This window comes from Coffea arabica, chromosome 5e (genome assembly GCF_036785885.1).
Source record: "Coffea arabica cultivar ET-39 chromosome 5e, Coffea Arabica ET-39 HiFi, whole genome shotgun sequence".
In the NCBI taxonomy this organism is placed as follows: domain Eukaryota; kingdom Viridiplantae; phylum Streptophyta; class Magnoliopsida; order Gentianales; family Rubiaceae; genus Coffea; species Coffea arabica.
In genome coordinates this window covers 50,188,739-50,207,508 of record NC_092318.1, presented here as the reverse complement: position 1 = coordinate 50,207,508, position 18,770 = coordinate 50,188,739, and the positions used below count along the sequence as shown (strand labels likewise).

At 36.8% G+C, this 18,770-nt stretch overlaps 2 protein-coding genes and 2 long non-coding RNA genes across 4 annotated transcripts; 2 read left to right on the top strand and 2 right to left on the bottom strand.

Moving 5' to 3' along the window:
* The first annotated feature begins 2,612 nt into the window (after positions 1–2,612).
* Positions 2,613–4,224, top strand: LOC140006325 (uncharacterized). Its single transcript, XR_011813956.1, has 2 exons — positions 2,613–2,834; positions 3,853–4,224. It is a non-coding gene; the product is annotated as an uncharacterized lncRNA (long non-coding RNA).
* Positions 4,225–5,245: 1,021 nt separating this feature from the next.
* On the bottom strand, positions 5,246–7,213 carry LOC113690568 (polyphenol oxidase I, chloroplastic-like). Its single transcript, XM_027208536.2, has one exon. It carries the CDS (start codon positions 7,166–7,168, stop codon positions 5,432–5,434), a length of 1,737 nt encoding a protein of 578 aa, XP_027064337.2. The 5' UTR covers positions 7,169–7,213; the 3' UTR covers positions 5,246–5,431.
* Positions 7,214–8,663: 1,450 nt separating this feature from the next.
* LOC113690572 (uncharacterized) lies at positions 8,664–11,113 on the top strand. The gene is made up of 2 exons (XR_003448462.2): positions 8,664–9,581; positions 9,662–11,113. It is a non-coding gene; the product is annotated as an uncharacterized lncRNA (long non-coding RNA).
* A 4,359-nt stretch (positions 11,114–15,472) lies between these two features.
* Positions 15,473–17,407, bottom strand: LOC113690038 (polyphenol oxidase I, chloroplastic-like). The gene has a single exon (XM_027207860.2). It carries the CDS (start codon positions 17,390–17,392, stop codon positions 15,656–15,658), a length of 1,737 nt encoding a protein of 578 aa, XP_027063661.2. The 5' UTR covers positions 17,393–17,407; the 3' UTR covers positions 15,473–15,655.
* Between the last annotated feature and the right edge of the window lie 1,363 nt (positions 17,408–18,770).

Sequence of the window (18,770 nt, the reverse complement as noted above, 5' to 3'; positions counted from 1 at the left end):
GAGACAGAGACACTGAGGCCCTATGGATAACAGTGCGAATGCATTAATATATTGGTTTAGTGCATCAATAATAATATTTTGTCAGCCTTGGAAGACCTCCAAACAAATTCAAAGTCGTGGTTTCAAAAGACCTGTTTCAGCTTTGAACAATCAGTTTACCAAAAGCAAATTCATATTGTCTCTTCTCTTTAGTTGTTAGTTTGATAGATTTGCTTGCAACTTTTGCAGTACGAGCCTTCATCTTCATCTTCCAAGAATAATGCATATATTATCTGTGTTATGCCGGGGATTGTGGTGATAGAATTTAAGTATTCAGAAACTCCAATAGATTGTTTATGCAGTGATGAGTAGACAATAATCAATTCTGAATCAATGAACTCTTGTGAATACATTTAATATATGTATGTACGAATATGAATACAAGAAATTAGCTGATTTTGAGCATTCAATGAATGAAGTAGGACGGACAGTAATCAAGGAGACAGGAAGATCTCCCATTCCCATCCATATCAAAAGGCCCTATTGATATCAAAGGGCATATCTTACCATATACATCTCGATAAGACAGCTAGAAGTTTGATTGTACACATTGTACACAATCAGTCAATCAGCTAAACTCCAAATTACAGTTAGTGATCTATTCGAATTTTCAAAACCACAATCAGCTCAAGAAAATTTGAACTCCTTATTCTACATCACCTGCTTCTGTATGATCGATTGTCTTCTTTACCATTTTTTTTCTTACCAGCAAAAATATCATTCATACCCCACCCCAGCAATTTAACATATATATAGAAACATCTAAAGTCTACTGGCCATCTAATCTGTACTTGTTTATTCACCGGCACGTCTAAGTTCTGATCAATCAAATGAACCAGCAGTATGAGATAATTATCTTCTGATTGAATTGGAAAAAAGAAAAACCAAAAGAAAAAAAAAAAGTTTTTTAGACTACGTCCACTCCTGTCCTGACAATAATGTAGAAAAATTATTTTACACGTAGCTAGTAGCAGTATAATAATGTAACATCATTTATAAGGAAATCCTCCACATAAACTTCATGCAAATCATCTTAGTGGATCCAGAAAACTGCTGCAGCACTGAGATGGATACAACTCCATACCTATAGTTTTCCTCATTGGATTCTTTCAAAAAAAAAATATTTAAGAACAATAAATTGTGACATTAAATGTGAAACCGAGATAGGTAGCTGGATTAGTTAATGTTTGGAGGAAAACATCGCATGTGAAAGCTTAAATGTGAAAAACCTGTCTCGGGGAGTCTGGGGGGTCTTTATCTCTTAGCAGCGGGGCACCCTGTGGGGTTAAGTTCCCACATCGCTTGGGGGGGTTTGGGGGGTTTAGTAGTTAAGTGCTGCGGAGCACTTCAAAAGTTGCCGGCTTTTGAAGTGTCTTCGCAGAGTCCATTTATCGAAACACTCATACAAAAAACTGTGAGTTATGAAAGGGAAAGCTTAAATGTGAATCTAACCACTCCAACAACGAACTACTGGTTGGTCGGTCATTGCCCGGTTACACCACAGAAGATCCATCTCTAGTCTAATTCTTGGAGCACAGCATATTTATTGTACTCAAGATTAATTTGTGAGACTGGAATGTTGCCCCATTTCATATGCAATAAGGCCATTCTGGACGAGGAATTGGTATTTGATCATTGGATACGATCATGTCATTATTGTATTTTTCAATTCTCAATATTCCTTGTATCAATGATCAGAAACCACAAATGATAGGGTTTACGGACATTTCCAACCATTAGAGTGAAGCGTTGGTGCGTGCCAACCTAAAAGTATGTTAACAATATACACACGAGAACGGGCTAGAAAATATTTTTGTTTTTTGAAAAACCCGCTTTAGGTAGATGCTTATCTTGTTCAGTATTACGCAATGCTCATCTCAAATTTGGTGTTGGCCCGGTGAACCAACAGGCCCAAAGTGTAACTTAGAACAAAAATGTTTGGGCCGATCTCAGAGAAAGCCTACTTCACAGAAGGGCTGAAATGCAAAAAGAAAATGCCCAACCTATTTTAAAATAATCTAAAATGTCTCGCCAGCCTTCCCTGGACCGTACCCAATCTTCATGGATTTGCAAATGTTTGATGAATAATTTCATATTTCTCTATTAAATAAATAAATGTCATATTTCTTGTATCACTACTGGTAAATGATTTTTCGTTTGATTTTCCTTAGATGTCAAGAGAAGAGCAAATTTTATTTATCTCCGAATAAACAAATTTTTGGTTGGGGCGGTAATGTTCCTACAAAATAAACTACGTTCTGCGTTTCTCTCCCCACCCCAAAAACATGAAGGACCCAATGAGATGGGACTGGGCCACGGATAAAATGTAGAGTATGTCCTCCATTGCACGTAACCGGCCCGTGATACAGATGGTCCATTGCTTGGATTGCAATTTTTTTATAATATTTTTTTTGAAAAAAAATATAAAAATAACAATCCAAATGTGCTAATAAAATCCGTTAGAGCTTGGTTAAAACTTAAAACCTCTTCACTTTACGTGACTGAAAGTTTTTTTAAAAAAATTAAAATAAGTTTTTTACTTGGGGGGGGGGGGGGGGGGGATGAAAGTGGGTACTACTGCATAATCAAATTTATGTGGTACAGATTTGAGAGTACAAACATAGTGTGCTTCGCGCCCCATGCTGATTGTGTAGTGCATATCCAAATCGCATATAAATGGCAAGGACCCCTGATAAGCTGTGACAGACCAATCTCATTTATGAGGGAGGAGGGCAATGTTTGAAGAACACAATTGGAACAATTAATGGGCTCGTCCATTAGAGACTGCAAAGAAGGTAACTTCTCTACTGGTTTCTTTCTTTTCTTTAGAAAATTTCCAGAGGTACATCATCCATGCATGGAACGAGTCAAATGTGAAGTGGAAAAAGATCTATACTCCATAGCCTTCAGCCTTGAGGGGCTTCTTATCTTGTTCTTTATTTATCATCCCAAAACATTTGTCGAAATTTTCACCTTCTTTCTCTCCTCTTAAATGCAAATTGGACCGAATAGCCCTTTTTCAGCCGTTGGCATCTCGTGAAATCCATCTGGAAATGCAGGAGTTGTTTTTGTATTTGCATCGAAACCAGGGCCAGGGCTAATCAGTAATGGCCTTATCGTTGACTGGTTGGATGCCTTATCTTTTGCTGGTTGGATGATGGGCTTTGTCCGTCAGAGCTCGTGGTTGGGGGACCATAATATCTATCGTATCAAATGAAATGGCATCTAGCATATTCACTTTTTCCTGCTCACCTCTGTTCAAGCCTTGAAACAACCAACCTTTGTCCTGATTACAGTACACCTGGCTTTTAATAGAGTTGAATAACCACAACTATGTACAATAAAGAAAAACCATACCTACCTATCTATTATTTGGATAGAGAGGAACTTTTTATCACATGGGAAGCTTTTGTACCTTTTTTAATTTCGTCGATTTATTCTTTTTTAATTTGGTAATTTCCTTTTCATTTTTTTTTTCTTTTTGGGGTTTTCCAAATGTAGGGCCAAACTACAACCATTCAATTGATTTTAGTGGCAGTGATATTTTTGTTTCATTCTGGTGTAGATGTACACCATTCGACATTTCGATATTTCAATTTTCTACAAATTCCAAATGTATAATTCACTGGAGAGAAATTATAGTTTGCAAGTATACAAACCAGCCAATCATCACACCAAAAATTAGTTTTTTTTTATCATTGTAGATTTCAACTGCAAGGCTAAGCATAATAATTACTAATTAGTGTGTTTTTTTTCCCTCGTTTTTTCCCTTTTCAAGAATCCTCATTTATTATCATATTAAATTCTCGACAGGCATTTCTGACGATATCAAATTATTGGTCGGTCTTGGTCCCACAAGACTGCAATAAATCTGAACCTGGTAAATTTGACCAATAGCTATTTAATGCAGAGTGAGAGAGCCAAGTTTGTCAAATATTTCGAATGGTAATAAATCTACATGAACTTTAAAAATTGTCGTGACGGTTTTCATTGATCAGTTTCGATGGAGTTTCTACCCACATCGAGTTCCTTTTCCCTCCTCCTAGAATAGGTTAGTTTAAGTTATAAGAATTCTATTGTATCGATAAAAAAAAAAAATACAAGAACTTCAAAAGTAGAGAGGGGGAAAGGAATAGAGAATTCACTTGTATTATGATATATTAATCTTTATCTGTCCTTATTCAATTTTTCTTTTAATTGTTCAAAGAAAATTTCAAGCATTATAAGGGAAAAGCGAAGAAAACAAGGATTTAAGATTCGAACCAAGAATTTCAAAGGCACTTAGATCGTGTTACAAGAAGCAGTTGCACACGAGGAAGATGTTAGTATTTAAGTGGATGCTCACTACAACAAGAACGCCCTTAGAATTTTAAGAAAAAATATAGATAGTCAAATTAAAAAATGTATAACAGCTCATATTATACACTTAACACTAAATTACACTTCCAAGAATTCAAGGGGAGATCCATGTCGTGGTAGTGAAACTTTGGGCAGGTTGGCATATTATTACCCTATTCCTATAAAGTAAACGTACATTAAAAAATAGGAGCCCTTTTAACTTTCATTACTATGAATCATTAGGTAACTTGAGCTAGATATTATTAGGTGACTTTCATTCCTGTCAAGCCCTTTGTTGTTGATCAAGCTTTCACATGTGCTGCAGATATTATTATGTATTGATTGTGAAAGTGGGAGAATATAAAGTTCTGTCTTCACAAATTAATAAAGTTGCACATGAAATCAAAAGTGGTATACGAAATAGTTGCATATGAAATGAAATGTGGGATCGCACAAATTTAAGAAATCACCTCTTTCCTCAACACACAAAAAACAAGGATCATTATTGTAGAATTCCCTTACTTTTTGTAACCTCTCCTATATTCTTTTTCAAAAAAAAAAAAAAACTCTCCTATATTTTGCTAAATTAAATGTATATTCTATCTCACTACCTTGAAATGGCGAATCGGAAGCTAACACTTGTAAGCTTTGCCAAACGTGGGAGTTGAGGATCACCTTTTGTTTTCCTTTTGGATACGCACAGAAAAATTTAATTTTGATTGAGGAAGAATTGTCTTTTTCGATTTCTTTTTTTTCCTTTTTTTTTTTTGAGTGGAGAAAGTTAGGTAGATAGCGTCATAAGATCTTAAACTTTAATGTAAATTAAACTTTTCAAAAAGAAAAACCAAAAGGGACGTTGTCAGATAGGTGGCAAGAAAACAAGAACCTGAAATATATTTTTATTAACTGGTGACAAGCACACCAGAAGCATTTTATTCATGGTGCTGAAACATGCATAGGTCAAAATCAAAGCATTCGATGAAATCTAATGCCAGATTTTTTCCCAGGGAGGAGATTAAAAAAAAAAAAAAAAAAAAAAGTACTAGCAGGTGAATCAAGCAGCAACCTCAATCTTGATGCCATCAATGGTAAGAGCAGTATTTGGCACCAAAGTCACCAACAGGGCATCGTCGTCTTCAACTTCTAAGTCCTCCAAAATCTCAGTCAACTCAAAGGTTTGAGTAGTCTTAGCTTTCATGCCACTTTTAACCTTGTGTGGCAAATTTGCAAAGCTCCCAACGTACTCGGACTTAGCAAAATCGTTTGGATTATCATCTTCATCATTAATGAAAACATCAAACTTAACATACTTGTCCATGGAAAACTCGATCCCGTACACCACCAATCTCTCTTCCTCGTCCTCCTTTTGCCTCTTGCTTCTTGATAATTTGGGCCTCTTGACCAACACTTTCACGATCTTGTCAAGGGGTCCAGGGAAGACCTTATCGGCTGGTGGTGCCCCGGAAGTGAAAGCCACTCTAGATTTTCTCACGCGGGCCACAGGCTTATTCTTAAGCCAGGGAATATCCACCTTTTCGTAAATATATCCCATTCTATCATTACTAAAAGAATCACGAACTTTCACGCGGACAGGCTGAGCATTTTCATCGTAGAAAATGAAGGAAGAATTCAGCCAATCTGGATCGGGGACCTCCTTCCTTTTACCTCCCAATTGTTGCCAAATTGTCCACATCCGGTCCACATTTGCATGATGGCTATAGAACACAATATCTCTTCCAGCTGAGTAGAAATTACCCAAATCTTCACCATTTGGCTGCCTTGGATCGCCGACCCACCTGTGGATTGGAATATGGGGACTGGCCTCGATGGACCCTGCGCCAGCAAAGGCATTGGGCTCATCGCCGGCCCGGTATTCCTTTCCAAAGAAATCTCTGCCAGTGGTGGCATTAGTGACCATTTGACGGTACATGATCGCCAAATTGTTTTCTATCCTTTCTGTGCATGTTGCATCTCTATCCGTACCATTATACCCCAAGTCCACGACCGTTGGTGGCAGATGACTTTGGTTACGATTTTCGTTATACAATACTGACGATTGGTCCATAAATATGGACGGTATGGTCATGCCACCAATGTTGTCCCAGTTCCAAAAGGGCAGTCCAAAACTGGGATCGCCTATTAGCTTTCCCAAGATTCTTTCATAGAAGTACAAATACCATCTATGAAAAGGGAAGAATAACCACGAGTAATGGACTGAAATTTCTTGATCAGAGCCTGGTTGGACGTAGGCACCATTGCAATAAGCGCAATGAACATTTGCTTGTTGGGTAAAATTACGGGGATCATCAGCTGGCAGAGCTTTCATGAGCTCGACCGCCTTGTTAAGTTTTTCAATATAGTCTTTCTTGACCAAATGAGCAGCTGGCCTAAAACGGAACACCTTAGGTGGTGGAGGGAGTTTGTAGTCAATGACTTTTCCGGGCATCGGCGGACAGCAATTGTCAGTGACAACTGCTCCTGGAGGTAAGTCCGCCGGTGGACCGCATTTGGAGATTTCTGGGGCGGCTATAGGAGCTGCCATGGCAAAAGGGTTGATGATGAGGTTTGAGGCGCCATAAAGGCCACCCAACCCCAAAAGCACATCCCTCCTATCAGGATTGTTAACTTGTTCATGGCTTTCATTGTTTTTGCATGAAACCGTGAACTGATGATAGTTACGTTTGGCACTGAGGTAAAACTGTGATGGCTTGGTAGAGAAAGGGCAGGAGGACAGAGTAGAGGAGGAGGAGTAGGCAGTGGAGCTTTGAAGGGGAGTTGAAAGAGATGCCATTGGCGGCTTTTCTTTAGGGGGCTGTGGTAGCAAAGAAGCTAAGGGAAGCTCCTGTTCTTATACTGAAGCAATTGGCGACCCCGTGTCACTGACGTTAAACACGTGATTTTGGCTATCGGTGTTTTTCTTTTTCTTTTTTTTTTTGTAGGTTGGTAATTGGTGTTCATTGGGGGATGTAAACGAAGAAAGATGCAAAATCAGTCGCAAAGTCTATGATGACATGCATTAATTCAATAGGATCAATAACATTCTGCACAATTTGAAAGGGAATTGGAGTAAGTGCAATTGAGGTTTCATAAGGAAACAAAAAAGAACTAAAACATGATGTTTATGAAGGATAAATAGTAATATAATAAAATGTGGGACAGAGAATGACACAAAATATGAGACAAAAGATCCGTTACGCTTTCAATGGAGCTTCTAAATTCATCGTTCCCAACTCTCTCTCTCTCTCTTCCCCAATTTGTGGGAATGGCAACAGTAGTATCACATTAAACTATTAAAGACAGAAAGGGCCGACTTTGAAAACGAGGGCCCTTTCTTTCTTTTCCTGGTATTGAACCCTAAATGCATACACAGATATTGAATAACGTATACATAAATGATAGCACTGTGATATTGAATAAAACAACACAAAAGTCATTGGTATTAGATTGCTAGGATATTGCAGTAGTTAATTAAGACACGCAGGACAACATACTAAGAAAAAGATGAACTGCCGTACGTCCCAACATTAAGAAGAAGACCACAAGGCTGTTGCTACAATCTTTTTTTTTTTTCTTGGTTATTTTGGCTGTTGCTATAATTACTGTAACACTAATTATTTGTTTGTTCTATAATCCTATGGGACAAATTTCCATCCCAAGTCTCCTTCAATCTTCCTCATGGTGAAGTCTTTGTAGAGAAGGATGGTGCATGTGAATCCAGTGGCGGAGCCATGTGAAAGCAAGTGGAGTCAATTGATCCCACTTGATTTTGGAAAAATCTAGATTTAGAAAATTTAGAAAAATTTTAAAGTTCCATTTTATTTGAACTCACTAAATTTTAACAAATTCTTTTTTCTAAATATATATTGACCCCCAAATAATTGAAAATTCGTATTGTTACCATCACAATAATTCCCTTTGCCCTGCAATCCAGGTTAAATTTCCATGCCAAGTCTCCTTCAATCTTTCTCATGGCGAAGTCTTTGTGGAAAAAGATGTGGGCAGCCATGTTGGTGGTCATAAATTCGCAATCTGCTATTGTTTATCGATTTGTTACCAAGAAATGAATAGAAATCTGAAGATGACTTAATGCTCAAGGCAGCATGGGACAGACATATACAAAATATCCGCGAATGTATCTAAAATTCAGAGGGTGAAAATACCTAAAATATAGGAATAAAGAAATAAGATAATGATGGACTAAAATGAAAAAAGATAATGATAGACTAGTGAGAGATACAAGAATATGACTTTTCCTTCATTACCATTTTAGAGGAAAAAGATCGAGAAGGAATTCATCTTCTCCTAGCAAGAAGTATAAATGAATCTATCACGGAAATATCCATTGCTTCGTGAGGTATATTTAATTTGCAATACAGATAGTTTAGCCTTTCATTAACTTTTAAAGCCATTGATTTCACTTTGTGGATCCCCAAGTTGGTGAAGTTCATATTTCCTCAGCGTCTAAGCGATCAATTGATTTCAAGCCTTCGCGAAGGCTGCAATTTTGCTCAGGTATTTGAGTGCGCTGTCAAGAAATATGAGAGAAATGGATGTCTTGCTAAAGAGACGTAGTACAAACTGCATTCTAGTACGAAGTACAAACTGCATGAGACATGTGTAGTACCAATTATCTATTTTCTTTCTTGTGAGTTTTCAGTCTGTTTAGTAGCGTAGTACAACCAAGTAGTACAAACAATTGAAAGATAAAAGGCCCCAAGGATCAACAAGCCTACTTAATTATACGGACATGCCAAGTTTGTACCGATTAGTGCTAATTCGAATGCGGGCTCTTAGGGAAGAACAAGTATCTTTTCGAAAGGAGAAAGGATGAGAATGATTCATTTGAAGATTATCAAAGTGTGTTGGTGTCTTTGGTGCAGAAACTAGAGAGTGGTGCTGTAACCGTTGGTGCTATTGAAACTCACCTTGCTCTTAAATTCGGATTTTTGGTTCTTTCTTTTCTTTCGAATTTTCTGTCGAGGTTCAAAATTTCTTGCAACTTTCTTTCCATTTCCAATATGCTGTAAAATGTAACAGCAGATGGTTTTCTATTTTAGTATGAGACTCTGTATTATGGTCACAGCACCTCTCTTTGGACCAAAGTCACCAACACATTTTCGTGATCGTCTGTCCTCCTCAAATTCTCTCAATTCCTCATCCATTCTAAAGTTGGAGGATGTTTTCTCTGTGTCCAGAACAAGCAGGTAAAATTTCCGAATTGCCATGTGTTAATTTGTTGCACGAATATATAGTTTACTTGCTTGGATCTGTCATTTGGAAGCAGGAAACAGGGAATGGACGAAAGAATTCAGGGGCGCAACGGATCTTCTGTCTCACACCCTGTACCACTCTTTATCTCATTTTTTATTATATTGCTATTTCTCCTACATAAACATCATATTTTAGTTCTTTTTTATTTCTTAAAGATCCAATAACTATTAATTGAGTAATACACAAAATTTAACAAACTTAAAATATTAAAAAATAAATACAGCAACTTCAATAACCATTAATTGACTAAAAAATAAATACAACTGCTTCAAAAAAGCAATATATATAATAGAAAATTAAAAAATACAGCAAAAAATTCATAAAAAATCTCATTTAATAGTTATTGAAAAATCATGATAACATTGAATTGTGGTCCTAAATATCAATTAGTAAAAGTCACGGGGCTGTGTGTGTTGTCCAGAGGTAAGACTGTGACATTGCCTACATTCACAATAAAGAAAAATATTTAAGAACAATAAATTGTGACATTAAATGTGAAACCGAGATAGGTAGCTGGATTAGTTAATGTTTGGAGGAAAACATCGCATGTGAAAGCTTAAATGTGAATCTAACCACTCCAACAACGAACTACTGGTTGGTCGGTCATTGCCCGGTTACACCACAGAAGATCCATCTCTAGTCTAATTCTTGGAGCACAGCATATTTATTGTACTCAAGATTAATTTGTGAGACTGGAATGTTGCCCCATTTCATATGCAATAAGGCCATTCTGGACGAGGAATTGGTATTTGATCATTGGATACGATCATGTCATTATTGTATTTTTCAATTCTCAATATTCCTTGTATCAATGATCAGAAACCACAAATGATAGGGTTTACGGACATTTCCAACCATTAGAGTGAAGCGTTGGTGCGTGCCAACCTAAAAGTATGTTAACAATATACACACGAGAACGGGCTAGAAAATATTTTTGTTTTTTGAAAAACCCGCTTTAGGTAGATGCTTACCAACGTATAAGATACCAGCTAGTTATTAAAACTCTCATATTTGCAATTAAATCAAGAAGATGTCTAGTAGTACAGCATTTGTAGTCTAGATATGGATTTCTCTTTCTCAAATTTTCTTGACCCAGTTGAGCTCTCCTTTAAAATATAAGTGGACGTGTGGGTAGTCAATGCGAATTGGGAAACAACTTCATGGTCACAACAATACTGCATAAAGAATGAAAAAACCTCTTTTTCACGTCCTTGAATATTGGTGCTATTACCTAACTTAGCTGGGCTGAGTTGGCCATCACGATGGGACTTAAGTCCCTCCATAGATATAAGTTGAAGGATCAAATTTTTTTGTTCATATTCTCATTTGAAAATTTCCTCGGCGGATGAACGGGCATTTGTTTGATCAGATAGTGATTTAGTCTTTTTGAATTCCTCATCAACTCAAAAAAAAAAAAATTGATGGCGATTCAATCCCACCAAATATCTTGTTCAGTATTACGCAATGCTCATCTCAAATTTGGTGTTGGCCCGGTGAACCAACAGGCCCAAAGTGTAACTTAGAACAAAAATGTTTGGGCCGATCTCAGAGAAAGCCTACTTCACAGAAGGGCTGAAATGCAAAAAGAAAATGCCCAACCTATTTTAAAATAATCTAAAATGTCTCGCCAGCCTTCCCTGGACCGTACCCAATCTTCATGGATTTGCAAATGTTTGATGAATAATTTCATATTTCTCTATTAAATAAATAAATAGATAAATAAATGTCATATTTCTTGTATCACTACTGGTAAATGATTTTTCGTTTGATTTTCCTTAGATGTCAAGAGAAGAGCAAATTTTATTTATCTCCGAATAAACAAATTTTTGGTTGGGGCGGTAATGTTCCTACAAAATAAACTACGTTCTGCGTTTCTCTCCCCACCCCAAAAACATGAAGGACCCAATGAGATGGGACTGGGCCACGGATAAAATGTAGAGTATGTCCTCCATTGCACGTAACCGGCCCGTGATACAGATGGTCCATTGCTTGGATTGCAATTTTTTTATAATATTTTTTTTGAAAAAAAATATAAAAATAACAATCCAAATGTGCTAATAAAATCCGTTAGAGCTTGGTTAAAACTTAAAACCTCTTCACTTTACGTGACTGAAAGTTTTTTTAAAAAAATTAAAATAAGTTTTTTACTTGGGGGGGGGGGGGGGGGATGAAAGTGGGTACTACTGCATAATCAAATTTATGTGGTACAGATTTGAGAGTACAAAGGATCAAATTTTTTGATTTGTATTCTCATCTAAAAATTTCGCCGACAGATGAATAGGCATTTATTTGATTCAGTAGCGATTTAGTCTTCTTTGAATTCCCCGTCAACCCCAAAAAAAAAAAAAAAATCTATCAACGATTCAATCCCACCAAAATCCCTCATTTGGTATTACGTAATGCCCATCTGGAATTTGGTGTTAGGCCCAAAGTATAATTTAATCCAAAAAAATAAAATGTTTGGGCCGATCTCAGAGAAAGCCTACATGAGAAAAGGGCTGAAATGCAGGAAGAAAATGCCCAACCTATTTTAAAATTATCTAAATTGTTTCGCCGGCCTTCTATGGCCCGTACCCAATCTTCATGGATTTGCAAATGTTTCATGGATAATTTCATATTTCTCTATTAAATAAATAAATATATAAATAAATGTCATATTTCTTGTATCACTACTGGCAAATGATTTTTTTGTTTGATTTTCCTTAGATGTCAAGAGTTGAGCAAATTTTATTTATCTCCAATTAAACAAATTTTTGGTTGGGGCGGCAATGTTCCTTCAAAATTTCACCTCAAAAAAACATATTTAAATACTGATTATTTGATTTGAATTTTTCCTTCATGAAGCTAGACAATAATTGTACAAAAAAACTGCGTTCTGTATTTTTCCTCCCCACCTCCAAAAACATGAAGGACCCAATGAGATGGGACTGGGCTACCGATAAAATGTCGAGTATGTCTTCCATTGCACGTAACCAGCCCGTGATACAGATGGTCTCAAAAAAGTTTTTATATTTTTCTTGAATACATTTCTCGATTACTTTTTTATCTCTTATATATCATATTGTTACAATACATTTTTTTAAAAAAAAATTCTAAAAATAGCAATCCAAATGTGCTAATAAAATCTGTTAGAACTTGGTTAAAACTTAAAACGGTTTCACTTAACGTGACTGAAATTTTTTTTTAAAAAAAATTAAAATAAGGCTTTTTTTTTTGGGTGGGGGAATGAAAGTGGTGTACTACTACCTAATAAAATTTATGTAGTACAGATTTGAAAGTACAAACATATTTTGCTTTGCGCCTCATGCTGATTGTGTAGTACATATCCAAATGGCATATAAATGGCTGTGACAGATCAATCTCAATTCTGAGGGAGTAGGGCAATGTTTGAAGAACATAATTGGAACAATTAATGGGCTCGTCCATTAGAGACTGCAAAGAAGGTAACTTCTCCACTGGTTTCTTTCTTTTCTTTAGAAAATTTCCAGAGGTACATCATCCATGCATGGAACGAGTCAAATATTAAGTGGAAAAAGATCTATACTCCATAGCCTTCAGCCCTGAGGGGCTTCTTATTCTTTATTTATCATCCCAAAACATTTGTCGAAATTTTCACCTTCTTTTTCTCTTCTTAAATGCAAATTGGAATAGCTTTACTAGTCCTTTTTCAGCCGTTGGCATCTGGTGAAATCCATCTGGAAATGCAGGTGTTGTACGTGTTTTTTGTCTTTGTATTTGCATCGCCAGGGCTGATCAGTAATGGCCTTATCCTTTACTAGTTGGATGGATTTTATCCGTAAGAGCTCGTGGGTGGCCAGAATGGCTGCGGGACCAGAGTATCGTTGTCTGTACACGTGATAAATGAGATTATAAGGATGTAGCCATTCAAGTTTCAGAGTCAAGAACATGATACAATGAATTACTTTGGTTCTACGAATGCAAAAGGCAAAAGAAGAAGGAAAAAATAGTGAAAGGAAAGAGGGAAAAGGACAAGAATTGTAGAAATTGTTAAGGATATGTATATATTTTCTGGTTTGGCATAAAGATTTTAGTGTTACAAATAGATAATTAGAAGTAATATAAGGTTGAGATGATATGGCTACCTGATATTTGGGACTGGGAGGAGTAGTTAGCGATTGGATTGTTCTTTAGAAATCAAAGGGCCCGTAATGGAATCCTGGCCATTTGGTCCAGTGGTCATCACCATTAAAGGCGATGCTGGGGATCAGGGGTTCAATTTGTGGCGGTCTTAATTGACTTTCATCGATGGAGTCTGTACTCACATCGAACCCCCTCCCCTTCCCTTTAGATTAGGCTAGATTAGATTATAGGACATCTATGATTGCGACAAAAAAAAAAAAAAAAAGTAATGAAACGCTACGTACAAGTGAAAACGAATCCAACCAGGTCCTTTTCCAGACAGAAAATATCTATCGTATCAAATGGAATCTAGCATACTCTCACTTTTCCTGCTCACCTCTATTCAAGCGTTGAAACAACTAACGTTTGTCTGCACAAAATAGGGGAAAAGTCTTAATCATGCCAACTCCCACGAGAACTAGAGCTACAATAGTCCCCCGCATATGACCGGTAGAAGACAGAAAAACTGACCGGTAGAGGAAAATCAACAGCCTCTGGTCATGGATTCCATTACACCTGTTTGATTGACATTGACCCCACTACTATGTCTAAGTCCAGATACAAGAAAGAAAAACCAATACCTATCTATTATTTGGATAGAGAGGAACGTTTTATAACATGGGAGCTTTTGTGCCTTTTTCAATCTCGTCGGTTTATTCTTTTTTCCTTTGGTAATTTCCTTTTCATATTTGTTCTTTTTGGGGTCTTCCAAATGTAGGGCCAAACTACAACCATTCAATTGATTTTAGTGGCAGTGACAGATGTACACCATTCGACATTCAGATATTTCAATTTTCTACAAATTCCAAATGTATAATTCATTGGAGAGAAATTAGGTTTCTGTTAACCATAATTAATTTGCAAGTATACAAACCAAAAATTAGTTTTTTTTATCATTGTAGATTTCACTTGGTCCCACAAGACTGCAATATATGCGAACCTCGTAAATTTGACCGATAGCTATTTAATGCAGAGTGAGAGAGCCAAGTTTGTCAAACATTTCGAATGGTACAAGAACTTCAAAAGTAGGGAGGGGGAAAGGAACAGAGAATTCACTTATATTATGATATATTAATCTTTATCTGTCCTTATTCAACTTTTCTTTTAATTGTTCAAAGAAAATTTCAAGCATTATAAGGGAAAAGCGAAGAAAACCGTTTAAGAAATTTATAAGGACTTTTCTGTCTTCACAAATTAATAAAGTTGCACATGAAATCAAAAGTGGTATACGAAATAGTTGCATATGAAATGAAATGTGGGATCGCACAAATTTAAGAAATCACCTCTTTCCTCAACACACAAAAAACAAGGATCATTATTGTAGAATTCCCTCACTTTTTGTAGCATCTCCTATATTCTTTTTTTTTTTAAAAAAAAAAACTCTCCTATATTTTGCTAAATTAAATGTATAGTCTATCTCACTACCTTGAAATGGCGAATCGGAAGCTAACACTTGTAAGCTTTGCCAAACGTGGGAGTTGAGGATCACTTTTTGTTTTCCTTTTGGATACGAACAGAAAATTTTAATTTTGATTGAGGAAGAATTGTCTTTTTCTATTTCTTTTTTTTTCCTTTTTTTTTTTTTGAGTGGAGAAAGTTAGATAGATAGCGTCATAAGATCTTAAACTTTAATGTAAATTAAACTTTTCAAAAAGAAAAACCAAAAGGGACGTTGTCAGATAGGTGGCAAGAAAACAAGAACCTGAAATATATTTTTATTAACTGGTGACAAGCACACCAGAAGTATTTTATTCATGGTGCTGAAACATGCATAGGTCAAAATCAAAGCATTCGATGAAATCTAATGCCAGATTTTTTCCCAGGGAGGAGATTAAAAAAAAAAAAAAAAAAAGTACTAGCAGGTGAATCAAGCAGCAACCTCAATCTTGATGCTATCAATGGTAAGAGCAGTTTTGGACTTTGGCACCAAAGTCACCAACAGGGCATCGTCTTCTTCAACATCTAAGTCCTCCAAAATCTCAGTCAACTCAAAGGTTTGAGTAGTCTTAACTTTCATGTCACCTTTAACCTTGTGTGGCAAATGTGCAAAGCTCCCAACATACTCGGACTTAGCAAAATCGTTTGGATTATCATCTTCATCATTAATGAAAACATCAAACTTAACATACTTGTCCATGGAAAACTCGATCCCGGACACCACCAATCTCTCTTCCTCCTCCTCCTTTTGCTTCTTGCTTCTTGATAATTTGGGCCTCTTGACCAACACTTTCACGGTCTTGTTAAGGGGTCCCGGGAATACCTTATCGGCTGGTGGTGCCCCGGAAGTGAAAGCCACTCTAGATTTTGTCACCCGGGCCACGGGCTTATTCTTAACCCAAGGAATATCCACCTTTTGGTAAATATATCCCATTTTATCATTGCTAAAACAATCACCAACTTTCACGCGGACAGGCTGAGCATTTTCATCGTAGAAAATGAAGGAAGAATTCAGCCAATCTGGATCGGCGACCTCCTTCCTTTTACCTCCCAATTGTTGCCAAATTGTCCACATCCGGTCCACATTTGCATGATGGCTATAGAACACAATATCTCTTCCAGCTGAGTAGAAATTACCCATATCTTCACCATTTGTCTGCCTTGGATCGCCGACCCACCTGTGGATTGGGATATGGGGAATGGCCTCGATGGACCCTGCACCAGGGCTGGGCGCATCGCCGGCCCGGTATTCCTTTCCAAAGAAATCTTTGGCAGTGGTGGAATTAGTGACCATTTGACGGTACATGATCGCCAAATTGTTTTTTATCCTTTCTATGTCTGTTGCATCTGTATCCGTACCATTATACCCCAAGTCCACGACTGTTGGTGGCAGATGACTTTGGTTACGATTTTGGTTATACAGTGCTGACGATTGGTCCTGAAATATGGACGGTAGGGTCATACCACCAATGTTGTCCCAGTTCCAAAAGGGCAGTCCAAAACTGGGATCGCCTATTAGCTTTCCCAAGATTCTTTCATAGAAGTACAAATACCATCTATGAAAAGGAAAGAATAGCCACGAGTTATGGACTTGAATTTCTTGATCAGAGCCTGATTGGACGTAGGCACCGTTGCAATAAGCGCAATGAACATTTGCTTGTTGGGTAAAATTACGGGGATCATCAGCTGGCAGAGCTTTCATGAGCTCGACCGCCTTGTTAAGTTTTTCAATGTAGTCTTTCTTGACCAAATGAGCAGCTGGCCTAAAACGGTTCACCTTAGGTGGTGGAGGGAGTTTGTAGTCAATGACTTTGCCGGGCACCGGCGGACAGCAATTGTCAGTGACAACTGCTCCTGAAGGTAAGTCCGCCGGTGGACCGCATTTGGTGATTTCTGGGGCGGCTATAGGAGCTGCCATGGCAAAAGGGTTGATGATGAGGTTTGAGGCGCCATAAAGGCCACCCAAGCCCAAAAGCACATCCCTCCTATCAAGATTGTTAACTTGTTCATGGCTTTCATTGTTTTTGCATGAAACCGTGAACTGATGATAGTTACGTTTGGCACTGAGGTAAAACTGTGATGGCTTGGTAGAGAAAGGGCAGGAGGACAGAGTGGAGGAGGAGGAGTAGGCAGTGGAGCTTTGAAGGGGAGTTGAAAGAGATGCCATTGGCGGCTTTTCTTTAGGGGGCTGTGGTAGCAAAGAAGCTAAGGGAAGCTCCCGTTCTTATACTGAAGCAATTGGCGACCCCGTGTCACTAACGTTTTTATTTTTCTTCTTGCTATATAGAAGTACAGCGTTAAACACGTGATTCTGGCTATTGGTGTTTTTGGGTTTGTTTGGATAGTATATTATTTGGAATAATTACTGTAGTATTTTTTGTGATGTGATGTATGTGAGATAAAAAGGTGGTTGAGAATATAAAAAGGTGGGTTAGAAAATGTGTCTATGATGCAAACAAAATATTCTTTTTTTTTTTTTGTAGGTTGGTAATTGGTGTTCATTGGGGGATGTAAATGAAGAAAGATGCAAAATCAGTCGCAAAGTCTATGATGACATGCATTAATTCAATAGGATCAATAACATTCTGCAGAATTTGAAAGGGAATTGGAGTAAGTACAATTGAGGTTTGATAATTTTTGGGAGATATTATTATTGGCACTTTAAAAAAAAAATCTCGAGCATTCTATCCTCCATTCCGTCCCTTTTTTGTGCTCCTCCAGCACTTCATCCTCTCTTTATGTTTTAAAGGGAGGATGGAGTGTTACAGACTTTTTTTATAAGTGTTAATATCATTTTTCTTTTTTTTTCAGATGTTGGTGTATGTTTATCAATGTTTATCATTAAATTAATAATATTAGTGTATGTCATATTGTGTAAAATATACACAATCTAATACTCTCTCCGTTCCATTTTGATAGTCCTGTTTTTCTTTTTCGTCTGTCCCAAATTGTAGTCCACTTTCCAATTGAAGAATGTAGTTGTATTTTAATTTTTCAAAAATACCCTTATTCAATGTAAGTTGTTGTTATTATAAACTTACCTCATTTAATGAGAGTTGATTTTTTTTTTTACCATCAATTCAAGTTCCCATAAAGTTGTACTCTAATTAATGTGAGGGTATTTTAGGAAAATAGCTAACTAAATTGATTGTTCCAACAAAGTTAACTACTTTTTATTAAACTGTGTGAAAAAAGAAACAGAACTATCACGGAGGGAGTAATTGCTTAGAAACCCTAAACCTACCTGTCCAAACCCATTCGAAAATGATGGTCTAATTAATGCGGATAGTGGAGAGCGGAAAGAAATCTTTCGATAATGTATAAATGCATAAATGCTGAGACTGGACAGCAGAACTCTACAAATGCATGGATAAGTTCGTGTGGTGTTATAGCCCATAGGATCCCTTTTTTCTCTTATAAATTATTTGGATTGGTCAATTTTTTAAAAATAAGTTTTTCAACTATAATATTACAGTAATATACAAATAATAACAATTCAAAAAATATTTCATCCATACAATATATCAAATATTTCAAAAAATATT